Source organism: Macaca thibetana, chromosome 11 (assembly GCF_024542745.1).
Source record: "Macaca thibetana thibetana isolate TM-01 chromosome 11, ASM2454274v1, whole genome shotgun sequence".
Classification (NCBI taxonomy): domain Eukaryota; kingdom Metazoa; phylum Chordata; class Mammalia; order Primates; family Cercopithecidae; genus Macaca; species Macaca thibetana.
This window is the reverse complement of record NC_065588.1, coordinates 84,270,569-84,298,338: the sequence shown is the minus strand read 5'-3', so window position 1 is coordinate 84,298,338 and position 27,770 is coordinate 84,270,569. Positions and strand designations below refer to the sequence as shown.

Sequence of the window (27,770 nt, the reverse complement as noted above, 5' to 3'; positions counted from 1 at the left end):
TACTGATATGCCTTTACAAGTGCCCTGTAGTTTCAGTTATTCTGCATCTGTAATATAAAACAGTAAGCATTTCTGTGTGTCTCAAATTAATGTATTTTATCATCTGTATCATCTCTCTTTTTATTGAATATGCCTCCACACCTTGAAAACATTTAACTTCCAGAAATCCTTTTGTTTATGGAGGTAACTACTAACTGGTCCTTGGTCTAGTGCTGCCATTTTGTAACCATTGGTTTTTTTTTTGTTTTTTTTTTTTTTTTGAGACGGAGTCTCGCTGTGTCTCCCAGGCTGGAGTGCAGTGGCGTGATCTCGGCTCACTGCAAGCTCCGCCTCCCGGGTTCACGCCATTCTCCTGCCTCAGCCTCCCAAGTAGCTGAGACTACAGGCGCCCGCCACCACGCCCGGCTAGTTTTTTTTTTTTTTTTTTTTTTTTTTTTTTTTTTTGTATTTTTAGTAGAGATGAGGTTTCACCATGTTAGCCAGGATAGTCTCGATCTCCTGACCTCGTGATCCACCCGCCTCGGCCTCCCAAAGTGTTTGTAACCATTTGTTACGATATCTTCCCACCTTCTTGGTATAATGTTTTATAAGTACTTTGTTCCTCCTCCTCTTTTTTTGTGTTGTAATTTTCTCCCTATGTTATTTTGTATTCACCTTATATAATGAATAAATGTTGCTTATGAGGTCAAGGCCAAAGACTTAAACTCCTGTTGATTTCATGTTGCTGTGTTTCATAAATGGAAGCAATCATAATGCAGAGTCATTCTGGTAGTAATATTAAATATATGATGGATTCAGTGAAAATATTATGTGTTATTAGAAAAATATTCAGAATAGGCCGGGGGCAGTGGCTCACTCCTGTAATCCCAGCAATTTGGGAGGCCAAGATGGGCGGATCACTGGAAGTCAGGAGTTCAAGACCAGCCTGGCCAACATGGTGAAACCCTATCTCTACTAAAAATACAAAAATTAGCTGGGTGTGGTGGCTCATGCCTGTAATCCCAGCTACTCAGGAGGTTGAGGCAGGAGAATTGCTTGCACCTGGCAGGCGGAGGTTACAGTGAGCTGTGGTCGCACAACTGTACTCTAGCCTGTGCGACAGAGCAAGACTCCCATCTTAAAAAAAAAAAAAAAAATTCAAAACAGTGTCTTGCTGACAGCAACATTTTTTTAATCAATGAAAATATGTTAATTTGACCTTTTCTATCTAAGTTAATTATGAAAGTACATACTGAAATTATGTAAAAGTTTATATTTCAGAATTATTCTTAGTCGTGGATGATTAAAATGCAAAAAAAAATTAAGCATACTGTGTGACTAAACTGCTAAAAATTATTTTTATTTTAAATGATAAGCAGTTAAACTTATTAGGTGATGACTCATCTCTGTTGATATATTTATGCAAGGTTTTTTATTTCAGATATCTCTTCTATTTATATTAAACAGAAATTGAATCTCTAAGCAATAGCATTTCTTAGAGAAAATTGCCTCTATTATGTTGCAATTAAAATTTAATTACTCATGAGCTCTTTAAAGACACAATTTCTCTTGTGTGGTTTTATTTTGTATAAAGAAAAACTGATATACTGGAGAGAACATTAGCTAAATAGAATATTTAGACTTAATCATTTTGATAAGACATTAAGGCTAGACTATTTAAGATGTTACTTATTAGCTGCATGATTTTAGGAGTGTCAAATTTCCTTAGTCTTGATTTTCTTGTATTTAAAATGGAAATTATAATTCCTATCTCATAGAAGTGTTTTAAGGATGAATTGAATTAACACAGTTTTGACTTCAAATATTAGGAATTATTAATATTGAGTATAATGAGCCTGTTGTATTGTTGGTACTTTGTATTGTACTCTCGAAAATATTTGATTAAATTAAAGATTTAACATATTCTGTCGTAGTCTGGTAGAAGTGGAAAGACAATCCCAGAACTGGAAAAAACTATTGGTTTAATGAAAAAAGTAGTTGAAAAAGTCCAGAGAGAAAATGAACAGTTGAAAAAAGCATCAGGAATATTGACTAGTGAAAAAATGGCTAATATTGAGCAAGAAAATGAAAAATTGAAGGTAATTTTTTAATGTGATCATTTTTAGGGGAATATTTTACTGTTTTAATTTGTTACTATTTAGGAAAATTTCAAATATGCTCATTACTATATAAAATGGCTTTAATGAATACAATACAGATTTTATACATATAGAAAAAAACTTATGAGAGGCAAGGCTAAGGGTTATAGAGTAGGTCCACCTGATCTTTCTTATTATTTCAAGACCAATACTTTTCTGACACATAGATTAATTACCTGTGTTTCTTTTTAAAAATACAGACACAGACACCCAAGCTCCCATCCTTGAAATTGATTTAATTATTTTAGGGTGGGTCCTGACACAGGTATGTTTGTTGTTGTTATTAAGTCATCAATTTATTCTAATATGTAGCCAACATTGGGAACTTCTGTTCTGATATTCAAATGAAGCTGTAATTGTAATCATATCAAATACAGTTTCTAAAACTATGTTGAAGTAAGATTTATGAGTTTATGAGATTATCTTTTATTTCCTTGTTTTGATAATGTACAGTTTTTATTTTGTTTGTTTTTTATTAGGCTGAATTAGAAAAACTTAAAGCTCATTTTGGGCATCAGTTGAGCATGCACTATGAATCCAAGACCAAAGGCACAGAAAAAATTGTTGCTGAAAATGAAAGGCTTCGTAAAGAACTTAAAAAAGTATGACTTTTATGACTGATTATAATTATTGATTTTTGTTTTACTTAATACCTCTTGGAAAAACTGAAAGTAGATCCTTGATGAGAGTGCCTATTCAAGGTGGATATTAAGAGATTGAGGAATTGTATTTCTATGCCTGCTGTCATCACATTTCCACCATGAAAAACATTGATAATAAAAGTTAATAAGTTTAGAGACACTATAATATAGACATTACTCAGCCTAGATTCAATTTCTAGCTCTATTATTTGTTAGTCATGGGAACTAGGGCCAGCTTGTTATCCCTTCTCTATTCCTCAGTTTCCTCTGTAAAATTTTCATCTGTAAACTTGGGAATATTAAGTGTATCTATCTCACAGAGCTCTGTGGAATTTAGTTAATGTTTGTGCACATGACTTAGGCCAATTTATAGTAAGGAGTATATGAAACTGCCTTGTTAAACAGTAAGATTTATTTTGTTTATTCAGCAAAATATATAGATATTGTTATTTATATGGAAGGTCTAGTGAAGAAGTTAAAAATTAATATTTTAAAACTAGTTAGAATATTCTCAGAATGTATCAAGACACCAAATGATACTGTGCTTGGAATGTGGATGTTTAATAATAGAAATAATCTACACTTTGGGAGGCTGAGGTGGGCAGATCACAAGGTCAGGAATTCGAGACTAGCCTGACCAATATAGTGAAACCTGGTCTCTACTAAAAATACAGAAATTAGCTGGGCATGTTGGCGTGCCTGTAATCCCAGCTACTCAGGAGGCTGAGGCAGGAGAATCACTTGAACCCAGGAGGCAGAAGTTGCAGTGAGCCGAGATCGCACCACTACACTACAGCCTGGGCAACAGAGCGAGACTCCATCTCAAACAAACAAACACGCACAACAACAACAAAAAGAAATAATCCACGTTACTTACACATACTTTATGCTTATAGCTAGGTCTCATAAGCATTAGGAAGTCAAAACAAAGAATCTTTTACATGTGTAAAGGTATAAACTATCCCATTTTTCTAAAAATATTACAGAGGAACAAAATGTCAAATTTAAGGTAATCACTAGTAACTAAATATATTTCTCTGACCTCATTTTCATGATCTGTTGTTCTAATTATTATTGGCCATATTGCTGCTTTAAAGGAGGGGAAATGTTGAATTTATTGAAATTTTAATCAGCATTTAAGAGCCCCAGGTTATTTTTGTTTTCCCATTTGTAATGATAATTTTGAATACACTGAATCTGTGAGAACAGTATTATGTTTTCTCATAAAATACTAATTAGCATTTAATGATAGGAAACTGATGCTGCAGAGAAATTACGGATAGCAAAGAATAATTTAGAGATATTAAATGAGAAGATGACAGTTCAACTAGAAGAGACTGGTAAGAGATTGCAGTTTGCAGAAAGCAGAGGTCCACAGCTTGAAGGTGCTGACAGTAAGAGCTGGAAATCCATTGTGGTTACAAGGTAGGAACAGAATTTTAAACTTGTACAAAGTTTAATCATTTCAAATTTTGGTATTATTGTTTTAAAAGACAACACTATTCTGAATAACCTGGTTTCTTCCTGATGAACAGTTTGTTTGGTTGTTGTTTTAACATAATACTTTTTTTTCTCTTGTAATATTGATGGAGACTTTTTCTTCCTTGAAATGTTTACCTTGTTTAACCTTGTTTGGGTGGCAGGGCATGGAACAGAGTAGAGCTGTGGCTGGGCGAAGGAGTTGGAGCTGTGTGTGCATCATGAAGCTGTCATCAGCTATGAGTCTAGGCTAAGTCTGCTCAGCTTCTCCTGGGTGCTGTTTTTCTCCAACTGCAGCTTCGGTTTCTTGATTGTATAACTTGCTTTCTCAAGTATGAGCCAGGAATGATTGAGCTGTCTTGTCACAACATGTGGCATACTGGATCTAGTCTGTGCTGTAATGCTTTTAGAGTTATATCCTGGGCAACTTTCTCTTCAGATAGCCCCAAGAGGTGAATTCAGCAGCAGCGTTGATGTCTTACTGGCTTCTGCTTTCTGATAGTTTATTTTCACCCATCCTGAATACATGGAATTCCAACCTGTGAAACTAATTTTTGTGGCTATGAAAGAGGTGGTGGGAGTTTATGAGTAAACATTCAGTCTGTTGCCACTATCATCATGTGTGGTTCATCATGACTGTGATGAGTAGGTAAAAGGCTCTTCATGTCGTTCTCATTTCCAATTTTAAGCAGCTGCTTAAGGAGCCTGGATGTCATTGGCCAGTGGGATCCTGCCCATGTCTTGTCCCATTAAAGCCATCGTGTATGAAGTGGTATCCTTTGCCATCTAGCACATCTGCCGCCCCCATTTCAAAAGGCATACTCATCTTTATCTCTCAACATTCTCATACAATTCCTTATGTCCATGCACCTCCAGTATCCCCTTCGATGTCTTTGAGGGCTTCATCTTCCCTCTCTGCTCTTTGGAATGGTCTTGATGGAAGGCAAGATAGTGATCACTACAAGTAGGATGGGAGTCTTAGCATTGTGAGGCTACAGCAAGTCCCACAGAGGGCCTGCTGCACTGCACTTGCCCCTGTCAACCAAGTCTAAGGAGAAAAGAGAAAGATTAAGCAGGCGCTTTAAAGGATAGCCCAGATGGCCATGAAGTCATGGAGGAGTACTTGGTTCCTGTCCGAATACTAAATCTGGAGTGGCCAGAATCCACACTTCTCCACTCTAGCTCTCACTTTTCCCATCTACACACTGGGAAAAATTACTCTGTAAGAAGGCCAGTGTCAGGGTTAGATGAAATAACAAATGTGATGGTATGGAATGGGGGAAGGGGGTCTCTTCTACTGTCTTCTTGGACCCTAGCAGAGTGGCTCTTAGTCAGCAGCCCTCTCCGTTGATTTCTTGGTCGTTCCTTTGTTTTCTTCTATAATCACATGTGGACTCAGAATGTTTTTGAGTTACTCTGAAATCTCTTTATTCAACAGATATTTACTTAGTACCTCCTATTGCCAAACTCTGCTTTATGTTGTATATTATTTTTAAAAAGCCCACCTTGCCTAGGTTTCTTCAAAGGACCAGGTAGGTTCTCTGGTTTAGAAAGACCTAATTCTTACTATGATCTTAAGTAACTTATATCCTTTCTGTGGGCTCAGGTTCTTTCTAAGAGGGCTCTATGGGGCTAAATAAGAAATTGTTCGTGCAAAAAGGGTTTATAAGGTTTATAAATGGTTAGTAGAGGTGATGATGATATTTAACCATAATTGAAGATGACTTTACCTTTTAGATGATATATGTGTTTTTAGTCTGAGAACAATACAGGTCACTGAGCATACCATAAGCCTTCGGTAAACCATTTGCAGAAGACGTAAGTCTAAGTAGAAATCTCTTGACAGAGAGAGGCTCCTTTTGATCGTTGACCTCCAGGTTCCCTAAATCTGTTAAAAAAGAAAAAGAAAAAGGAAAAAAATTAACTAAAGTTTAAATCTGGGAGGATTATACACCTTTCTCAATAAAGCAGTTAGGAAGATCTGTTTTGGGACCCATGACACAGATCTTGCTCATGCTGACATCCTTATAGTTGCATTATTATTCATTCAACAAACTTATTAACACATATTCTATGTCAGGCCTTTTCCTGACTGCTGGGACAAACCAGGGTGATGTGGGGGCAGTTTTACATAGGGTGATCAGAGAGGCCCTCTCTGCTTGGGTGGCTTTTGAACAGAAAATTAGATGAAGTGAAGGAGTAAGCTTCTGATATTTCACCATTTACTTGTGGTAGATCTGTGATAGTCTCTGTCGGGTTAAAAACATTCCCTTCTAATCTAAGTTTCTAGGATCTATCAAAAGCTGTTTGAATGTGTTTAGACAATCATTATTTTCCTTTCTTGTATTATCCTAGCAGATTTTGTTACCAAAGCTATACTGGCCATTTTAACTTAGAATGCAGTCTTTCTATCCATTTCTCTGGAAAAGTTTGGATATTGTAAGCATTATATTTCTTTAGGTATGATGAACCAGTAGAACTGTTTGGCTCAATTATGAAATTTTTTTCTGGAGTCTGTATTTTTTTGAACTGTTGTTTCTTTAATGATTATAAATCTATTCAGATTTTTACAAGCTTTATCCCTCTCCCATCAGATACTATTTTTCTCACCCATGCTTTTGCACAATTTTTTCCTCTCCCTGTAGTGTTTTTCTGTATACCTCCTATGTATGTCTGTATATGTGAGAAAAGCTTTTTATTTGCCATCTTTATATTTCTAAGAATATCTAGTAATATAGAATTTTATATTCCGAAGAATTTTACTTTGTATTTTCTTATTTTGTGATTGAAAAAAAGTATTAATTTTAAAATGGTCAAATCAGGCTCCATCCTTATTTATAATCTTGGAAAATACCCAAATTCTTTATTTTGAATGGGCCATCTGTTAATTAGGGATACCTTATCTCTTGCCACCACCATTTTAATGGTAAATAAATATGTAGCGAAAACCTTGACTAGACGAAACAGTAAAATAAGATATTCTTGCTTATTTCTAGTACGGTAATTTGAACTGACTTTTAAATCAGTGACATAAATTATTTGCCATGTCTATACTTTTTTTCCTTATACTTTTAGAATGTATGAAACCAAGTTAAAAGAATTGGAAACTGATATTGCCAAAAAAAATCAAAGCATTACTGACCTTAAACAGCTTGTAAAAGAAGCAACAGAGAGAGAACAAAAAGTTAAGAAATACACTGAAGACCTTGAAGAACAGGTAAGTAATGTAATTTTTCTTTACATGATAAAATAATGCATAATATCACAGGATGTTCCTTGCATTGTCTTCTATAGATAAAAATGGACTCGATTAAGAAGACCCATCTAACTGAAGGGCACCCCATTCACCTATTTGCTTAAGCCAGAAACTTTGGATCATCAATGACTTCATTCTTTTCATTCTCCACATCTTTTTTTTTTTTTTTTTGAGACGGAGTCTCGCTCTGTCGCCCAGGCTGGAGTGCAGTGGCCGGATCTCAGCTCACTGCAAGCTCCGCCTCCCGGGTTCGGGCCATTCTCCTGCCTCAGCCTCCTGAGTAGCTGGGACTACAGGCGCCCGCCACCTCGCCCGGCTAGTTTTTTGTATTTTTTAGTAGAGACGGGGTTTCACCGTGTTAGCCAGGATGGTCTCGATCTCCTGACCTAGTGATCCGCCCGTCTCGGCCTCCCAAAGTGCTGGGATTACAGGCTTGAGCCACCGCGCCCGGCCCACATCTTTTTTTTTTAATCGTTAAATCATGTCAGCTCTATTTTCAAACTATATCCCAAATCTGACCACTTCTTGGCATCTTGAGACATCACTACCAGTCTTGTCCAGGCTATTGTTTTATACCTGAATAACTACAATAATTTCCAAACTGGTATCTCAGCTTCCACTCTTGCATTATTTCACTCTATTTCTATTTCTGGTCTGTCTCCACACAGTTGCCAGGTAACCCTTTTAAAACATAAAGCACATCACAAAGCACAAAGTCCTATCTCAGAATCTTCCAGTGGTTCTCCATCACCCTAAAATAAAACTTCAAAGTACTTTTCGTATCCCAAAACAATATATGAGGTCTGGTACCCAGTTTTCTTCCCAATCTCATCTTCTACCACTTTTCCCTTCATTTCATTCACAATGTTTTAACCACATTAACCTTCTTTCAGTACTTTAAACAATTCAAACTCGTTTAAGCATTAAGTCCTTACACTTGTTTCCTTTGTTTAGAATACTGTTCACCCAAATATTCTCATAGCTTCCTCCCAGACTTCATGTCTCTGCTGAAATAGAGGCTCCTCAGAGAGACCTTCCTAACCCTAACCCTAACCCTAACCCTATACTACTTGCCATCACTCTTGATCCTCTTACCCTGGATTATTTTTTCTTGATAGCTCTTCCTACCATCTGGCACTATTATTATATCATATCATATTACATACACATTCTTTGTTTCCACACTAAATGAGGACCATGCAAGATGGAACATTACCTATTTTGTTCACTGCTGTAGCCTCTGTGCCTAGGACAATGCCAGTTATGCAGTAGTTACTCAATACTTGTTGAATGAATGGTGAATAGAACATAGAAATTTGCCTATGCATGCTTTTGAAAACCAGATTTTAATATTATGCTTTATTAAAAATGTGTATCTTTATAAATCCTCGTATTTCCAAAGTTATCTTCTAACTTTTCATTGTCCCCAAAGATTAAGATTCTTAAACATGTTCCTGAAGGTGCTGAGACAGAGCAAGGCCTCAAACAGGAGCTTCAAGTTCTTAGGTGCGTCATGTGTTCATATGACTACTTTGTTTCTTTCTTTTAAAAAAAAATTATTAGTTTTTATAATCTCAGAATTGCTACAACTAGAGACAAACATTTTTCAACTTTACTGCCTAACAGGCTTATTAGGTCCTTATTTCTTCCTTCTAATGCTAATCACTCTCTTTTTCATAATACACCCTGGAAAAAAGGATAAACCCAACTGTAATATAAGTTTCCAGTTTGTAATTTAGTTTAAACTTTTCTAAGAGCATATAATGAATTAATCCTTAGCTTCCCAGAGGAAAATACTAATGAAAGAGAACAAGTAATTTTTTACTTTCAGGAGTCTCTGTAGCCCACTTTCATTAGGCTCCTCATAACAAAACCACTCTTGGAAATGACCTAAGGTCAGATATTAAGAAAAATGTGAAGGCTTTTGTATTCCAGGCTTTTTGAGAATGGTGACATTGTAGCATTGAGAGTAAATGTTTACTTTGATAAAGACTAGTTTGTTCTGATTACTGTACATCACTAGTTCATAAGAAATGCCCATATATTTTATGAAGCAATACCTGCCTTCTTTTTTTTTTAACAAATTATCATTGTGTTCTAGATTAGCTAATAGTCAGCTGGATAAAGAGAAAGCAGAATTAATCCATCAGATAGAAGCTAACAAGGACCAAAGTGGAGCTGAAAGCACCATACCTGGTAATATATTTTAAAAAACATGTTAGCTACCCCCAGGTTTTTGAATTTGGGTTTACCTTTTTTTTTTTTCTTTTGGCTCAGATTTCTGATCATTGTCTCAGTGTAAAATCAAATTCCTGATAAGTTTTGGATCTCTTGTCTCTCCTCCATGCTATTAATATAAAAATATTCCCATTTTTCTCTTTGTGTTGTTTATACTATAGAGTAGCAAGTACCCAAGTGTTTTTCTTTGTTCTCCATCTGGGTGTTACAGATTTAATCACAATGCAGGGCTAAGCAATGAATACTAAATCTGTTGCTTCCAGTTTCTAAGTATAGGCTCTTTCAAGTCCTCTGAACATTTTTAAAAACTGCAAATAAGTAAATACTGCCTACATTTTTTTCCTTTTACAAAGTAAAAAGAAAGTATGTTTCTGCTGCCTTCCATTCCCATTCAAAAGTGATTACTAATCATTTCTCATTCCTACATATACATACACACATATTTTATGTACATATATATCACACATATGCATACATGTGTTTATGTGTTCATATGTATAATAGATCCTCATTATTTGTGGATTCTGTATTTTCTAAATCACCTGCTCACTAAGGCGTGTATGTAATCCCCAAATCAACACTCGCAGCACATTTGCAGACATCCACAGAGCCTTGGAAAGTTTGAATAATCCAACCTACATGTCCCCAGCAGAGGTTCAACAAGGTGGTGCTCAGTATCGTCATTTCAGTTTTCATAGAGAAACGATCAAAGGATGGAGACGGTAGAGGGCAGCACAGCATAGTGCAAGAACTGTGGCTCTGGGGCCTGTTGGAAGGGATTTGAATCCCAATTCTGAGGCTTGTTAGTGCTTTAGGCTTAGGAGAGTCACGAACGCTTCTGAACCTTTTCTTATGTAAATAAATAGAATTTACCAGGATGAGTTATCTTTAGGATTTAAGATTATCATGTGTGAGATATGTAGGTGTATGTATGTATATGTATGTCTGTACATATTTCCCCTAGCAGCAGTAGTTTGATATTCACTAATTGGGCTAACTTTATAGACTAAAACTACTGTGGATAGAGAATAGACTTTGTTTGCATATACATATATATATTTTCTTGGCAAGTGACATAAAATTGAACTCATACTATACACATGTCTAGCGTATTTGCCTTTAACAGTTTATCCTGGACATCTTGTGAGGTCTGTTCATAAATCTGTCTCATCCATTTAATAATTCTATAGTGTATTATTGCATGTATAAGCATATTGAACCATTTATGTTTTGGTGGATAGTTTGCTTCCAAGTTTCTGCTTTTATAAAATATGATTAATCTCTTGACCTTATTATGCCATTGTTTTGATAGTATGATAGAAATGCCATCCTCTCCAAAGGATTATACCAATTTATATCTGAACTATCTTTGACTATTTCTTGTAGCTTTTTCAATATGGTATGTAGTCCTATTACTAATTTGTAATAAAAGCCATCATGTGTGAGTTGTACTTGACACTATGCTAACTGCCTTACAAGCATTCTATATTTACACCCATATATGATAGGTATTACTGTCTCCATTTTATGTGATAAACAGATTCAAAGTGGTTAAGTAACCATTCCCCAAGGTCAGCTAGGAAATAGCAGGATTAAAATCTAAATCTATGAAACTCCACAGCTCCTTGGCATTCCTAGCCCTTAACCACTATACTGTACTACGTCTTGGTAACTAAAAGTACCTACTAAATACTCTCAAAATATGCCTTATAGCAGCCTGCTTGGTTTGTACTAGACAATTTTATAATTTTCCTTCCATCCATATACTAACCAGGGCCAGTAGTGCTTAGCTTCTGAGATCAGAGATCAGGTGCGTGTGCATTAAGGGTCATATGGCCATAATTCTCTAATCTTTCTAAACCTGTTTCTTAAGGAAATTTCTGAGCCTTCAAAATTCCTTATCTCTGATGTGAAGTAGACAGATTACCTGTCATTTTTCTAAGATTAAGGCTTAAAATCAAACCAGAACTGTTTTGGAAACTCTAAATCACTTTCTATATAAGTGGTAAGATAACTTTTAAGATACTTGTCCCAGGCCCAGCACAGTAGCACACACCTGTAATCCCAGCACTTTGGGAGGCTGAAGCGGGCGGATCACCTGAGATCAGGAGTTCGAGACCACTCTGGCCAACATGGTGAAACCTGTCTCTACTAAAAATATAAAAATTAGCCAGGCGTGGTGGTGCTTGCCTGTAATCCCAGCTACAAAGGAGGCTAACGCAGGAGAATTGCTTTAGCCTGGGAGGCAGTGATTGCTGCAGTGAGCCAAGATTGCGCCATTACACTCTAGCCTGGGCGACAGAGTGAGACTGTCTCAAAAAGAAAAAAGGATACTTGTCCCAGCCATGAAAATGTTTGCTGCCCCTTATCAAACTTTTAGAATTTTATTCTTCAATGGCTGTAAAATATGACTTGACTCATTAAATGTAGTGTAATGTAAAGAAAAGAGGTATCTAGCAAAGATAGCATTAAAGCAAAAATCGTATTTGCCTGCTGATAAAGTTAGAGGTATGTTAACTTGCAGGGTAAATCCAATAAATAACTTTTGTGCTATATTTGTAGACTTTTGTTTTCCTACCAAAGTATCAGGGCTATCTGTCTTATTTTTGTATTACACAGCTTGCATGACACATTTTGCACGTAGTAATTGCGCAGTAAACATGTAATAACCCATGTGGAATAGCCAATGCTGTGTTGGATAGCAGGAGCATTTGGCCAGCTTATGGTTATAGCCCCTTACCCAACAGTCTGCTTTTCTTCTGTTGTACTTTTAGTACCTAACAAGTTTTCCTGGCTTTAAGATTTTTTCCGTGTAAAATTTCTATCATGTGAAAAAAAAAAAAAAAAAAAAAAAAAAAAAAAAAAAAAAACTTGGCCTATATTTCTAATACCTAGCAAATAACCTCTTTTTGCCTGCTATGAAATTACAATACTTAATGGAGGGAGGTAGCATCAAGTGTTTACATCCTTAAGTATTTCAGCCATAAAATCCAGTATTTTCCTAGTTCTAGGTTTCGTAAAACAAATCTCTGTTCTCTAGAACAAATTCATTACTTTGAACTCATTCGTAGTGGGAAAAAGCTGAGTTTAACTTGTATAACTTTTTTGACAGATGCTGATCAACTAAAGGAAAAAGTAAAAGATCTAGAGACACAGCTCAAAATGTCAGATCTAGAAAAGCAGCATTTGAAGGTAATGTGTATTTTAGTATCATTTTGTGAAAATAGCTGTTGAAAACTATTTTCATTACCATCTTCGAGTTTTCAGTACGTATCCTAAAAAATTCATGTAATAGCATCTTATATTTGACCTTTATATTGCAAAGTTAATTATGTTCATCTGACTAGTCCTAATATATTTATTAAATAAGAGCTAACAAAAAATTCAGACTCAACATAGGATTAAATAGTAGATTTATTTTTTAATTGTAACAAATATATGCCATTAGTATGTTCTTAAGTTTTGGGTCACATTGGCAACAGTGTCTTCAGTTTTTTTGAAATTATTTTCAGGACTCCTAAGGTTATAGTTCCCTTAAAAAAATATTTGCTATGTTTTACCTCTTTTAAGACTGTAAACAGGACAAAAAGGCATGGATATGAGAATCAGCTAGTAATCACTGGCTATTCTAAATAGTCACTAAGGCTTGAATTGTCTCTTCACCAATGCCTAATTGTCAGACGTCCCAAAGGTTTCCCTGATCATATTAATAACTTTATGAAAACTTGATTATTCATTAAAAATTAGAATCTGTAAGTAAAATATAAATGAAGTCTAAACCAAAACACTTAACCAGACTAACTTCAATGTTATGAATTGCAAAATCTAATTTTGATTGATTACTCTATTGAGAGGATCTTATATGTTTTTAGAGAAAGATTAAATCCCATATAAGAAATGATAAATTTTAGTCAAAGACTAGAACACAACTTATGGAATAGATCATTGGACTTGACAGTTAACAACTTAGTTATTTACACTGTACAATGGAACAAAGAAAAATCTTAATTCTTCTGCCTTTATTGCTGTATTCGACCATTCAGGAATACTTTGGCTTTCATATTTACAATTAAATCTCACAATTCAAACCTAAAATATGTACATTTCCTATATCCAACTTTTAAAGATGATGTTTCTATTAGGAGGAAATAAAAAAGCTGAAAAAAGAACTGGAAAATTTTGATCCTTCATTTTTTGAAGAAATTGAAGATCTTAAGTATAATTACAAGGAAGAAGTGAAGAAGAATATTCTCTTAGAAGAGAAGGTAAAAAAACTTTCAGAACAATTGGGAGTTGAGTTAACTAGCCCTGTTGCTGCTTCTGAAGAGTTTGAAGATGAAGAAGAAAGTCCTGTTAATTTCCCCATTTACTAAAGGTCACCTATAAACTTTGTTTCATTTAACTATTTATTAACTTTATAAGTTAAAATATACCTGGAAATAAGCAATTCTCTGAACTGTAGTATTTCCTTCTCACTACCTTGTACCTTTATACTTAGATTGGAATTCTTAATAAATAAAATTATATGAAATTTTTAACTTATTATAAAAGTATGTATTTGAAGACTTGTTATGGCCATCAAATAGACAATGAGCTTTGGTGAATTTCTCTACATTCATAATGTTTTGATTAGTTTTTTTAAAGAATATAAGGGTAAATTCAGTAATTTCAATATTTAAAATTGGAGTTTATACTTATTTATACATGTGTTAAGATTCTCAAATCCTAACTATGATATATATAAATACAGATGTAGACATACACACATATAAGTTATGAGGTTAAGCCATATGTTTTGTTAAATATCTAGCAAAATTAAATTGAGCTTAAACTATTTAATTTTGAAAATTAGTGACATTAAATTGTTCTTTTTAAATTACTACTCAGTATAGTGGAGAGAATCCAGCCTTTGTACAAGCGTAGGAGCTTACTGTTACTTATGTTTTTATGGCTAGAGATTAAAATTAATTTGCTGGTTTTTAATAAAAATTTGAATAGGCACTTGAAACTGGAAAATTCATTTCTTCACAAATGGTAGAAGACATATTGATGTTTCATAATGAATAGGAACCTTGAGATGTTTTTAAACATGGTAGAATATTCAAGATTAGAATATAATGATAAACTAATTTTATTTGCATTTTATACATCAAATATTATATCTTTGAGTCTAGCAAATTTCTGATTATCTATTTTTGAAAAATGATTAAACAAACACCTAATATCAAAGGCAGAGTCACATTTGTTCAGGTTCATGTTGATAATAACTGGTTTTGAATTCATGTAAGTATCTGGAATTGGCCAGCATAAGCCAAGATGATGGCGATGGACCTGAAAGAGAAAAAAGATATTAGCTTTAGCATACAGATACTACCTTCATTTACTTAGAAATATTTGTTTTGAGTGCCTACTATCTGCCAGGCACTGTGTAAGACTCCACTTTATCTTACCCTAGTTTTTTTTTTTTTTTTTCATAGCTCTTCTTCTCCTGACATATTACATATTTGTTTATTGTTTATCTTCCGCATTAGAATGTGAGCTTCATGAAGGCACACACCTTGTTTTGTTGACTGTGTATGTCCAGCACCTGGAATATGCCAGGAATATAATCAGGGGCTCCATAAAATTTTATGAATCATAGAGTCTGTTGCTGAGTACAGACTAGCTACCTGAAAAATGTGGGCAAGGAGGCATTCTAATTGAAGGGAATGTTATGTGGTAGAATGGAGTTTTTTTGCTCTAATTGCAATCATGTAAATATGGTTACATGCAATCATGTAAATATGCAAACCCAATGTGAGTGTGTTTGTGGGGGCAGAGGTGGAGAGCAGTTCTGGGAAATTAAGCAGGGGCCAGATCATGAATATTTAATGTAACTGAACAGATTGATGCAGGAAAGTAATACACTCATCCTTTTGTGAAGAATGGAGAGGTCAGGACTAAAACTGAAAGATACTGTTTTTGGAGGGTGATATGATAGAGCATGAATCTTAGCTTAAATTAAAATTAACAGTTAATTGGTTGGAAAGAAGTACATAGATTAGAACTGTTAGGAACTGATAACTGGATGCATGAAGTAATGAAAAGAGGGATTAAAATTAATATCCAAGTTTTTACTTCAGTGAATTATGTGGAGTCAGAGAGTTACAACTAGGTCCAGTTTTGAATATTATGAATTTCAGGTACCTGTGAGAAATCAAATAGACAAGTCCAGGAGACAGAAAGGGAACAAAGTATAAGATAATTCATTTTGTATATATCAACTGTTACCTTGGCACTCTTTCTACTCAACAGATTCTATACTCAAGTCTGGGAGATGCTGTGTTAAGTTAGTACAAGATGTCTCAGAGAGCACTACTATGCAACATGAATTTCCACGCAGGGGATATACAGTATCACTTCAATTCTGAAGCACACCTGTTATGATCAATGCCCCACACAATACACACCGGGAAACACTGTTTTACCTCTTAAAAAATGGTGGTATGTGGGATGAGAAAATTAAATTTCTTTACTGCAAATAATAATTGCTGCCATTTGTAGAGAGAATTTTAGTATCACTTCTACTCTGCTGTAGGAATATAAGATGACATAACCCCACCCAAGCTATTTTTGCCATTACCTTTATTAAACAGCCATCACTGCAATGCCATACTATTCCTTCAATTTTACCCTCTTTGCAACCTTCAAACCAGGACAAGAGATCATTGTGCTTCAATGAAGGTAGATTTCTTACTTGAAATGCTCCATGTGGTATAAGAAGATGTAATGGATGTTTCTTGCTCCCTAGCCCTAGGTGGGAAAATTTGCCATTAGCCACATTCATTTAAAGGAACTTGCAGAAAGAACTAGAAAATGTACCTCTTCAAATAGTCTTTTGAAACACTTAGGAATAAAGGTAGAAAAGCTGGTTGGTTTCCTTAAAAAGAATACAACCCAGTGCACTGGCACCTTATTCCAGTAACTCTAAATTCCACCTTGGCGTACTCTCCACCACAGTTTAACAAACTATGACCTGTAGGCCAAGTCTAGACAGATACCGTTTTTTGTAAATAGTTTTCCACGAACACAGCCGCACCCACTCATGTAAGTACTGTCCATAGCTCCTTTCAGAAGAGTGGCCCACAAAACTTAAAATACCTACTCTGGCATTTTGCAGAAAAAGTCTACCAACCTTTGGTACCAATGTGGCACTGGCCACATTCAACTATTCTTCAACGTTTGCCAAACAGCTGCACTGTATCTCTGATAACTTTTCTAACTACCATCTTAGCTTCTTTACACCTGGCAGTCTACTTTTGATCTCTATATAGGATTTTCCTATTATAGCTTTAGCATCCTCAGGTCTGTCTTCCCATCCCCATGTCAGCAAGGTGTAACCCATAGTGCTCTCAGTACTTGCACTCAATTCATCATGATACATATTTTGATATTTGACATGGTATTCATTGCCAATTCTTTACTTACTTTATACCCTTGGCTATTTAAATTGATGCTATAATAACCACGAAAAGCGCATTTTCATCATTTGACTCAACTCACCTGAATTTTAAAAAGCAAAGGGGTTACAAATGAGTCATTACTTTTCATACATAATTGTGTAATGTTATTACAGGAAAGAATGAGGATAAAAATCAACCTTTTGGATTAATAAAATGGTTTCCTTTTTCTGTGAATATAAAGTTAACAGAAATGGATATAATCCTAGGAAACTAACTCAAATTTGTTAGTTGTTTCTTTAGTGTTGTATGTATGTTTTTTAAGTTGACCCGAGAAAGTTCTCTTTATAAATGACAGTTACAATAACTGAACAAGAAAAAGGCTTCACTCACCATATGGGTTTCCATTGATATTTGTTCCTATGAGCTCCAGTGTTTGTTCTAAGAGATCTGAAAGTGGCACTGCACTAATTTCCAAAAGTCCAGAATCATCAGGATGATGTTTTAGTACCAGGGCAATTTCAAATTCATAATTAACTACAGAGGAATGCCAGCAATACTGTTTGTTGTTTTTCTCTACTGGTACCCAACCTATCATATAAAGAAGAAAATTATTTGTTATTAGATTGTTTTTCTTTGGATTGAAACTACAGGTAATTTCTATTTTTGTTGTAAATTTCCCATGTTTTCTGGGTGTCTATCACAAAGAGGTATTACTTTAAAAACTCAGTGGGAAAGTTAACAGTTTATTACTTTTTAAAAAATCATAAGGGTTCATTTTTTTTATTCTGCAGAATTAACCTGTTATTCACTACAGAGCACCTAGCATTCTCTTACTAGAAAATTCACCCTTATTCAGTAAGAACTCAGCACTATTCTAAGATATAGCACTTACATTTTTTTCTATAAAACAAGTTTTCTCTCAAGCTTCAGGGACAATGGACATAATGCGGTATGTGTTCCAAGTTTATTAAAATGTTCCAATATATACTGAACACATTTATTGAATATTATCGCTATTACCCTTCTCATTCTTGTTGCCAGAATTGGCTCCCTTCATTACTCATGCTAGATGACTGTAATAACTTATTTGCTAGTCACCAAGCCTCCAGTGAAATCCAACCCACTTTTATCATAGTTCTATTTCTAAAACTTAAATATGCTTTTGCTGTACCACTGATTAAAAATCATTATCTTCAGGATACACTTCACACTCCTTTAGATAGAATAAAACGGGCTTTACGATCTGAGCCCACCACACTTCCAGCCTCAACTTTTACAGCCACTTCATGTCATATACCCTAAACATTCTAGCTGCAATAAAGTGTTATATAAAATATCCGAAATACCCCACGCCCTCTCCTCTTCCTGGGAGTTGGCCTACGCTGATCTTCCCTCTTCCTCGTCAGCTGACTTCCTAGTCCTTAAGCTTCAGTACAGATGTCTACTCCTCTCGGAAGCCTCCACTAACCACAAGCTGAATGAGGAATTCCTCTTCTTTTCTCCAGTGGTACCTGATATATTCATTCCTGTTCTTAAATCATACTATTATTGGTTGATTTCTCCCAATGTCTAATTAAAGATCATGGAGGACAACGGTTCTGACCTTCATTTTTGTATTACCAGAAACTAGGAGGACTTTGCACATAATGGGCACTCAAGACATGACAGTTGAGAATCTATAACCTTAATCTGGGATATTTTCCTATTAAGCATACCTTTGCAAAATTTTCCCATCCCTAATCTAAAGGTATAGACTTCTTGAAATCTCATTTCAGACTAGATCATCTCATCTATCCTGACAAGAACTTGGAAGCTATTCCCTCTTTTTTTTTTTTTTTTTTTTTTTTTTTTTTGAGAAAAGGTCACAGTCTGACACTCAGGCTAGAGTGCACGATCACAGTTCACTGCAGCCTCGACTTCCGGGGCTTTGGTGATTCCCACATTAGTTTCCCGAGTAGCTGGACCACAGGCGCACACTGCCATGCCCAGCTAACTTTTTGTATTTTTTGTAGAGACAGAGTTTTGCCATCTTGCCCAGGTTGGTCTTAAAACTCCTAGGCTCAAGCATCCACCCACCTCAGCCTCCCAAAGTGCTGGGATTACAGGTGTGAGTCACTGCACCCGGCCTCAAGGCTATTCTCTTTTGACGCTTTATTGTCACAGACTACAGCTAGTAAAAAATATCCATCTTAGAAAAGACTCTAAACCTAAGAGGACGTTCTTAATATGAAACATCTTTGATATAAAATGTAGGACTTTACATAAATTTGATTCAGAAATTCTGTACTATACATATTAATGAAGAACCAGATTAAAATTAAATTCTGTAATTTCTGATTGAATGGATATTTTGATCATTTTACTAGTAAACACAAAACTGCATTAGAAGAGATATCATGGTACCAGGAATGTGTCCATTTTCATCAGGCACTGGGTTCCCATTTATTTGTTCTATTTCCTTTGCTGGTATCCAGCACTCTGGAGCTGGTTTGAAGTCCTCCTCAACGTTCCAAAAAAATTCTAAAAAAAATTAAAAAGAGATAATATTGTATGGGGTGATACTTAAAAAATGTAAAATACTAAACAGACTCAAAATGGGAACAGCTACTAAAACCTCATAGTATCAGGTGTGATACAATTATTCTCCATTCATTATCACCTCAATGTGACTGTACTTAAGATTAGGGTACTAACAATTTAAATATTCAATTTCATATATGCCATTTGTATATAGTATTTAACAGTCGAACTAAAGTAACCATATTCCGTTAAGTATTAGATTATGAATTTTTAATATACTGTGAATACAAATATAAACATATATACATGAATGCAGATATACAATGTGTATCTACTACAGATATTTAAAAGCATTTTAATAATTAAAATTATTAATTTCCTGAGATTTGTACCTGATTTATAAAATTACACATTTGTCTCTTACACAAAATGTGTCACTCATTTCAATATCTATGCAGTAATCTGTATGTTTTAATAGACTCATACTATAAAGAATAGTGACAAATATTAGGAAAATATTTTACAATAGTTTTCAATAATATCCTTTTATATATAAAAGTATTAAATTATAGTTTTCCTGAGTTGCTTAAATTATACAGAAGGATATAATGTACAGAAATACCACAGCAATAAATATGCCACAAATTTCAGCTAAACATGAAAACTTAAAAAAAAAACTAACCTTTTGGGTTTTCTTTTGAATGTAGAAAATTTTTAAATCTTTTTTCAGCTTGTTTGTTGGGTTTTCTATCTAGTCGAGCCCAAAGGTATGGCTGATCTAAAAAAGTAGTAACAAAAGGAAAAGTATGAAGCAAACAAAACTTATCTTGAAAGACATTTCAGAATAGAGTTTTTCAATAAACAGGAGGCTAATTTCTCAAAGAAGACAAAGGGAAATATGCAGTCTAAGAATACAGACCACCTAGGAGTACCTGATGTTATGAGAAGACTTACTTCTCTGGTTAAAAAATGAAGGGGATGAGACAAAAAGTAAATATATTATCTTTTTTATAAGGACACTACGTAGTCATATTTTATGAGTAAGCAGCATTTATGGACAACTGAAGATACCTCTACGAAATGGAAACATAACAAGATAACTGTATTCACCCAACCCCCCCAAACATAATACTGTGTTGTAAGGGTTAATTCTGACACATCTGGAATTAGGCTGAGCTGTTCTGCATGGCACTGACCCCTGATCAAGGCATGAAAATACTAATAATGTTGATTTGTACTCATGGATCTTAGAGTTGCAGGGCACTGTGCTAGTATTCTTTATTGGTAGGAGTGAGCCTGATAGCTTGGTCTGAAACCCCTGGAGGGCTCTGCTGTTGAAGCTGGTTACTTAGCAGCAAGATGCCGACCTACATGACCAGCAAAAATATAAAAATCCCCAGCTGTGACTCCATTTTGCATTCCGTGGTTCCAAGGTGTTTGCCTGCACACACGAGTGGTTCCTGATCTGAGAAAATGTGTCCTGCCAAGGCTCTAAAGCCGGGAACAATAGTAGCTTTTACTTGGCCTCTCCATACTCCTTGCTGTGAGACAGTCCTTGGCTATAATACACATCTTTACTTTTAATGCCATTGGTATATTGTGTATCCTTTAGCAGTAATAAATGTGGATTTGTAAGCACTGTCACTTTGGGTTCTGTGACTTGACTTTAGCAGTTAAATTCTAATCCAGTTTGCCATCCTCATGCATAATGATACACACTATAGTTTCTTAACAGGCATCAAAGTCTGAAAAATCTTTTACAGTTTTCTCAAATATATAAATCCAAGGTTTATAAAGAAACTGCTATACGTTGGTCCAGATATTCTGTACTACTTATTAGCTATCCAGATAAATAATACAAAGAACCAGATTAAAACTGTATTAGCATTTCTGGTTCAATGGACCTTTTGTTTCTTTTTTACCAGTAAACATAAAAAATGCAATTCATTTATATCCACTAGAATGGCTACTATCCAAAAACAAAAATCCAAACAGAAAAAAGCAGAAAATAAGTGCTGGTGAGGAAACTGAAAAACTGGAAGCTTTGTGCACTATAAAGTTAGAATCTCCATATCATCCGGTAATTCCCCAAAAGAACTGGAAGCACAGCCTCAGATATCTGTTCATACCTGTTAACAGTGGCATTAGTTAACAATAGTCAAAAGATGAAAGCAACCCAACTGTCCACCAATGGTTGACTGGATAAACAAGATGTGCTAGATACGTGCAAAGGAATATTACTCAGCTTTAAAAATGAGTAAAATTTTGATACATGCAACCAACATGCATGAACCTTAAGGACATTATGCTAAGTGAAATAAGCCAGTCACAAAAAATAAACAATGTGATTCTACTTATATGAAATACCTAGAGTAGTCAAATTCATAGAGACAGTAGAATGCTGGTTACAAGGGGCTGGTGGTGGGAGAATAAGGAGTTGTTGTTTCATGGGTAGCATTTCAGTTTTATAAGATGAAAACAGTTCTTGAGATGGAGGGTGGTGATAGTAGCAAAATAATGTAAATATACTTAATGCCACTGAACTGCATACTTAAAAATGGTTAAGATGGCAAATATTATGTATGCTTTAGCCCAGTTATTTTACTGCATTTCAGAATAAATTTCCTGATACAAGGAATGTGTCCAGATGTCCATTTAATGCCCCAGGAATGTGTCCAGATGCTGTTTTTTTTCTGGAAGTGACAGGTAATCTCACCATCCAAAAATAATCGCAAAGAAAATCTCTTTTCCATACATTTCTTCTTAAAATGACTGACAATTTCTATTTGCATTTCTACCTTTTAAACTACACTAAAGTGAAATTAATTAGAGACACTGTCAAGAGGAATAAAGCCCTGGAATCGGTGCAGGAAGAATAAGCTTAAGGGTCACACAAACATAGGTCCCATTGCCAGTTCAGCCATTCACTTACTATTGGGTCTTGGACAAATTATTTAAGTTTGCTAAACCTCATTTTTCTTGTCTGTGAAATGGAGAGGCTACTTGTACAAATTGGAGATAATATATATCAAGCACCATACTGCCTGGGCCCTTAAGGGTATTAAGTACATGTTTTAGTTACCTTCCTTTTTTCCCCCAAGAAGAAAATACAATAATATAATAAGTAAATTATAACAACTGTGACCCTTTTGTTTTGCTATTATACTTAGGTTTCCCAGGGTCTATGAAGAGCAAATGCCTCATTTCAGATAGACTGTAAAGTGACTAAGAAAAAATAAGTAATATTTGTAGTAAATATTATAGTTTTAGTTTACCTTTATAGGTAGTAACATAACAACATGTTCCATCCACTTTTTCTGTTGGAATTGCACTGTATATATCTGCATCTAATGCCTTGTGACTTATAGTTTCAGTTGCCAAAACTTTAAATGGCTTAAAAAAAGAGAGAGAGAAAACCGGTTTAAGATAGATGGCCTCTATGTCTTTGCACACATGCTCACCTGAAATCTTCTTAATTTCATTAGTTTTAAGGGATGATCTCCAGTTCATCCTTCAGAATGATTTAAAAATATTTATTCTGTGAAGTTCCGAATCGTTCCCTCCCTTCCGTGCTATCACAGCAACACCTGATTTTCTACACAATTCTGTAATTATTTACGTTTTTTTATCCACCTTTGTTTTTTGCAATGCTGCATCCCTAGCACAGGTGTTCAGTATATTTAATCATATACCTGACAATTATTTACTAAATGCCTAAGATTAAGCATTGTCTTCAGCACTGGAAATACAGAGGTGAACAAAAAAGTACTTGCCTTTGGTGAAACTTGCATTTTAATGAAGGAGACAAAAGCAGCACAATGCATAATATAATGTTAGCTATGACAAGCAAGTGCTAAAAACAAACGGGTAAAGGAAAGAGGGATGAGGTGCTATTTTGGATACAGTGGAAAGGGAAACTTTGAGGAGGGAACCTTTGACCAAATTTGAAGCAAGGGACTACCATGTAAATATGTGAGAAAAAAAACAAAAGGTAAGGTTTCTTGATGTGTCTGAAGAATGCAAGGCAGCCATTGTGTCTGGATCTGAGTGAAGGTAAAACTAGATTGTATGTTTAATTAACTTAAACTTCATAGGTGCTTCTGGTAGTTCAATACAAGTATCTTTCAATCATAATTTTCAGTTTTCCCAAGAGTCAATCTGCTCTTCAGTACATGAGATCTTCCCCCCTTTTTATAAGCACAAACATTTTTGTGATTTACAAAACTTGTTTTTCAATTAAGACTTGGTTTGTAAGGAGTCTTAGCAAGGATGTTGTAATGTACTCCTGTCTCAGGTCAAATTTCTCAGGGAGCAGGCAAAAGAGATGGAAGATAGTTGGTACTTTGTTTTTGCCTTTTTTCACCTTTTTTTCCTTGCAAAGCTAATAGATGCTCATTATAGAAAATGTGTAAATGAAATATACAAAGGCATAAATGAATCACCCATGTCATCACCGTTCAGACGTATTACCAAGAACTTTTTGGCATACTTCTTGTCTCTTTTTCAGTGCGTTCTTCTCAATTTAATTAACATCAGTTTCTATTTGCTACCAAGAAGTTTAAGAGCCAAAATCAAATGGTTTCTGGATTTACTTTTTTCATGTTTTTCCTCCTTAACTGCATGATAAACAACTGCTATTGTAAGCATAGGTTGAAAAACTATGATTTTCATCCTTTCCATAAAGCAATTGTCATTAGTATACCTTCATTGTCACAGAGCTTGCACCTCTGTCTAAACATTACAGATCACAGACTTTAAAAGCATCTTAATTTTCAGAACAATTTTACCCTTGATTCAGTTTTATATCCTAAAAGTCTTCAGATGTATTATCATAAAGTTCAACAAATCCTCTTAGAAAATGTATTATCTGCTTGAAAGGAAAGTTAACCCCCTGATGATTTCCTACCATTAATAGTGATTTATATTATTAGACATGACAGTACTATGAACTGAAATTTCTGACCTGTATCAGCTATGGTTTATTTACTTACTTAAAAAATGTTCAACATGGCAAAAGAAAAATTGCCTCTATAAAACAAATCTCTTGACTCGAGTTAGGCTTCACTTTGACAACAGTTTTCGTCAGTTACCTGACATCCCTATGTAGCTTAATGAATTGTTTACTTTGAAAGTTGTATTCAGGAGTCTATGTCGATCTAAAAAAATCTTTGTGGTAACTCATTCAACAAAGTTTGAGCATCTAGTTTGTGAACGGCCTTGTCCTAGACTATGCAGGCAGAATACAAAAAAGGAGTAAAACCTGCTGCCATCACCTCTTAGGCGAGACCTCATATTAGTACTCCTGTAAATAGAGCCCCGCTGAGAGCACAAGCTGGCCCACTATGGCATCTTAGAGATGTTATACAGTATACTTTAGTACCATTTTAGTTCTGTCTTTGCACAATAAGTACTCAAGATTTCAACCTGATTTTGTTTTTTTTCATGTTTTTCCCCTAACAATTTTCACTGCTAAAACTACCAAGAATCGCTTGCCTTTTGTTTTTCCTTTGAGTTTGTTTGCTTTGAGAGTACTCACTCCTTGTCCCTTTCAGCTTTATCAGTAGTGAGATGTTTACATATTGATGGTTTTTCTACTATCGGGAAGAAAAAGGGCACCAAGGATGAGGAAAAGACAGTTTCTTGGGTTCCTGCGAACTTTTTATAATTCATTTTCATTTTTGAAAAAGACTTATGCCACTTCTACAATCTGTATCTGAAGTAACATCATCTTACAAAGTGAAACAACACTGGACAATATAAACATATTGCTGTGTGTGAGCTTAAGACTAACGCACTATTTCAAACAGGTAAACTAAGAAATTAGGCCCTTCTAGTATTGATTCAATACTTTCAAAATATAACCGTCTAGTAGGGATTCAGTACTTTAAAAATACAACTGGTTTTCACTAAGTTACGACGCTGGTATCAAACGATATCAATTTAACCTAGGATAGTAGAGCCACAGAGTCTGGTCCAATATCAGTGTGTGTGTATCTAAATTTATCAAAGATCCTATGGGGGGAAGATTACTCTGCCCCATGGAGCTCCTGATGAGTATAAACATTCCTTCCATAAAGACCAATCATCTGCTCTTTGCTATCGACATGTCCAAAGGACAACACGAGAGACACTGAGGGGTACACAAAGTTCTCCTTTTCCACCTGTCATCAAAGACTTTAGACTATTACTGGAAAAACAAGGTACGTGTATTAAAATAGTATCAATTGAGTGGCCCTCTACAATTTCTGGGTAGGGGAAATCACTGAGATGACTAAGTTGATTTAAGATTTCATGGAGAAGAACTGACTTGAGAAATTAAAAACATTCTAGAGATGACCCAGAGTGAACAGTCTGAGCAAAAATATGAGGCAGGATTGTGGTTGATATGTTCACAGGATGAAATAGATGGCTAAAACAGAGAATCCACTTTGAGGAGGATGGAAGGTAGATTGAGCCTCATTAGTGGGAGGCCCTGAATTATAATTAAGAATGTGGATGCTATGCTATTTAAACGATGCTGTAAGCTGTTCTTAACTGCAGAGAGGTAAGAGAAGGGGCTGCTTATTTTCCCTGGTGGAGAATACTTTTACAAACTACTCCCCTCCAGCATACGAAGTTGAAAATCACAGTAGAGTGAAATACTAAAACAGATGATAATGTTTCATATGGATTACATTTGTTACAGCTAAAAGAAAAAAAAAAAGTCAATTACTGCTACAAACATTGAGTAATAACTGTGGCATTTTGACGAGGAAAGAACGTGGTGATGATCACTCCGAGTGGCAAGTAAGACCAATTAGGTGGTGCAATGAGCAGGACATGAAATATTAACTATAACAGCAGTGACAGTAATAGAAAGAATGAAAAGAACAGATGCTATAAGGTAAAAAGCATCAAGGTGAATGGAAAACTGGCATGAAATGATTCCAGGGTTCATTCTTTAATTCAATAAATATTTATCCAGTGTGTACCACGTGTCAGGTCCTAGAAGATGGGACTAAAGAAAACAGGGCAATCTTTGCCTTAAACAAGTTTTAGTCCAGAAGAAAAGCCAGTGCCAATTATGAAACTCAAGTGGGGTGGATTTCCAATGGACATGTTGGTTTCGTTTGAAATCAGCAAAGCTGGGAAGCACTGAACTAATCACTGGGTATTCTACTGATCAAAGACTACAACGTTTTATAGTACAATATGAAAAAAATTACCCAAATATAGGTTACTCACTAGCATTTACCGAGGGCACACTATGTGGAAAACACGTTGCTACAATAGAAAACCTTGAGATGAGAACACCAAAGTTAGAATAAATTAAGTAATTACTGGTAATATGAGGTCTGAACTTCAGTGACCTAATTAGGCTACTGTCAACACCGCCACTGGTTCGGACAGAACAGGTAAAGCAAGTCTTCTAATATCCACCCTTTCTTACTGCACTCTTGAAAAGTAGTAAAGCTTGGAGTGTGACAATTATCTAATTAGGGGGTTTCCCCAAAAGATGCTAACCTGAAAAGAAAGGAACATGCTGTGGACGTGGGTTATCCATTTCCTTGCGAGGGCAAGTTTGAATCTCCTAATCAGGAAAATCCTTTCGCAAATTCCCTCCTTTACGACTAAGAAAAGCACAAGAACCTGGAAGAGCTCAGGGCGTACGGAACTCCCACCCCAAACCTACCCAGGGAAACCTACAGAGGCTCCTGGCCTGCAGGACAGGTCTAATGCGCCCAGCCATCCTCGCCGGGTTCGCACGGAGCCAGCGCCGCGGGGAGGAGCCCACGCGAGCCGCGCCGCCCAGCCTGCCCGGCGCTCCTCCGTACCTGATGCTCCCTTTTGGCGGAAGGCTCCTCTTTCACCTCCGTCACAAACACACACGGCATTTTCCGCTGCACGGAGCCCAAGCGCTTCATGATGAGCCCAACAAGCCGTGCGAGTGGAGAGAGCGCTTTCGAGTAGCGCCCAGTCCAGCTGGGGAGAAGCCCTGCAGCAGTCAACCGCGGGGTCCAGGCCACTCGCACTCCGCGCCCAGCCACCGCGGCTGCGCCCCAACTACTAAACCGCG

The 27,770-nt window shown here is 35.7% G+C and overlaps 2 protein-coding genes across 7 annotated transcripts in view; one reads left to right on the top strand and one right to left on the bottom strand.

Moving 5' to 3' along the window:
• Positions 1–14,294, top strand: part of CEP290 (centrosomal protein 290) — a 95,499-nt gene extending 81,205 nt beyond the window's left edge. For all 3 annotated transcript variants that reach the window (XM_050750033.1, XM_050750031.1, XM_050750032.1), the window contains 8 exons: positions 1,914–2,078; positions 2,618–2,740; positions 4,032–4,204; positions 7,334–7,475; positions 8,947–9,020; positions 9,616–9,710; positions 12,865–12,944; positions 13,895–14,294. In XM_050750033.1, coding sequence (XP_050605990.1) covers positions 1,914–2,078; positions 2,618–2,740; positions 4,032–4,204; positions 7,334–7,475; positions 8,947–9,020; positions 9,616–9,710; positions 12,865–12,944; positions 13,895–14,125 — 1,083 coding nt within the window. In that variant the 3' untranslated portion in view covers positions 14,126–14,294. The remainder of the gene's footprint in view (positions 1–1,913; positions 2,079–2,617; positions 2,741–4,031; positions 4,205–7,333; positions 7,476–8,946; positions 9,021–9,615; positions 9,711–12,864; positions 12,945–13,894) is intronic.
• C11H12orf29 (chromosome 11 C12orf29 homolog) lies at positions 4,761–27,770 on the bottom strand. 4 transcript variants are annotated; one of them, XM_050750038.1, is made up of 9 exons: positions 27,529–27,770; positions 22,990–23,107; positions 20,397–20,492; positions 19,598–19,714; positions 17,585–17,782; positions 16,375–16,544; positions 14,971–15,083; positions 6,045–6,146; positions 4,761–5,306 (listed from the first exon to the last, which is right to left on the bottom strand). In XM_050750038.1, exons 1-8 carry the CDS (start codon positions 27,616–27,618, stop codon positions 6,083–6,085), a joined length of 966 nt encoding a protein of 321 aa, XP_050605995.1. In that variant the 5' UTR covers positions 27,619–27,770; the 3' UTR covers positions 4,761–5,306; positions 6,045–6,082. The 4 variants fall into 4 exon arrangements, with proteins under 4 accessions (XP_050605995.1, XP_050605994.1, XP_050605993.1 ...); XM_050750037.1 differs by having other exon boundaries at positions 4,761–6,146; XM_050750036.1 differs by lacking the exons at positions 4,761–5,306; positions 6,045–6,146 and having other exon boundaries at positions 13,149–15,083.

Coding starts and splice junctions, on each gene's coding strand:
- C11H12orf29 (XM_050750036.1), bottom strand. CDS start 27,618: ATGAAGCGCTTGGGCTCCGTGCAGCGGAAAATGCCGTGTGTGTTTGTG. Junction 19,715..20,396: donor TTCAAAAGAAAACCCAAAAG/GTTAGTTTTTTT, acceptor AATTTTTTTTAG/AATTTTTTTGGAACGTTGAG. Junction 16,545..17,584: donor TATCAATGGAAACCCATATG/GTGAGTGAAGCC, acceptor TTTCCCACCTAG/GGCTAGGGAGCAAGAAACAT.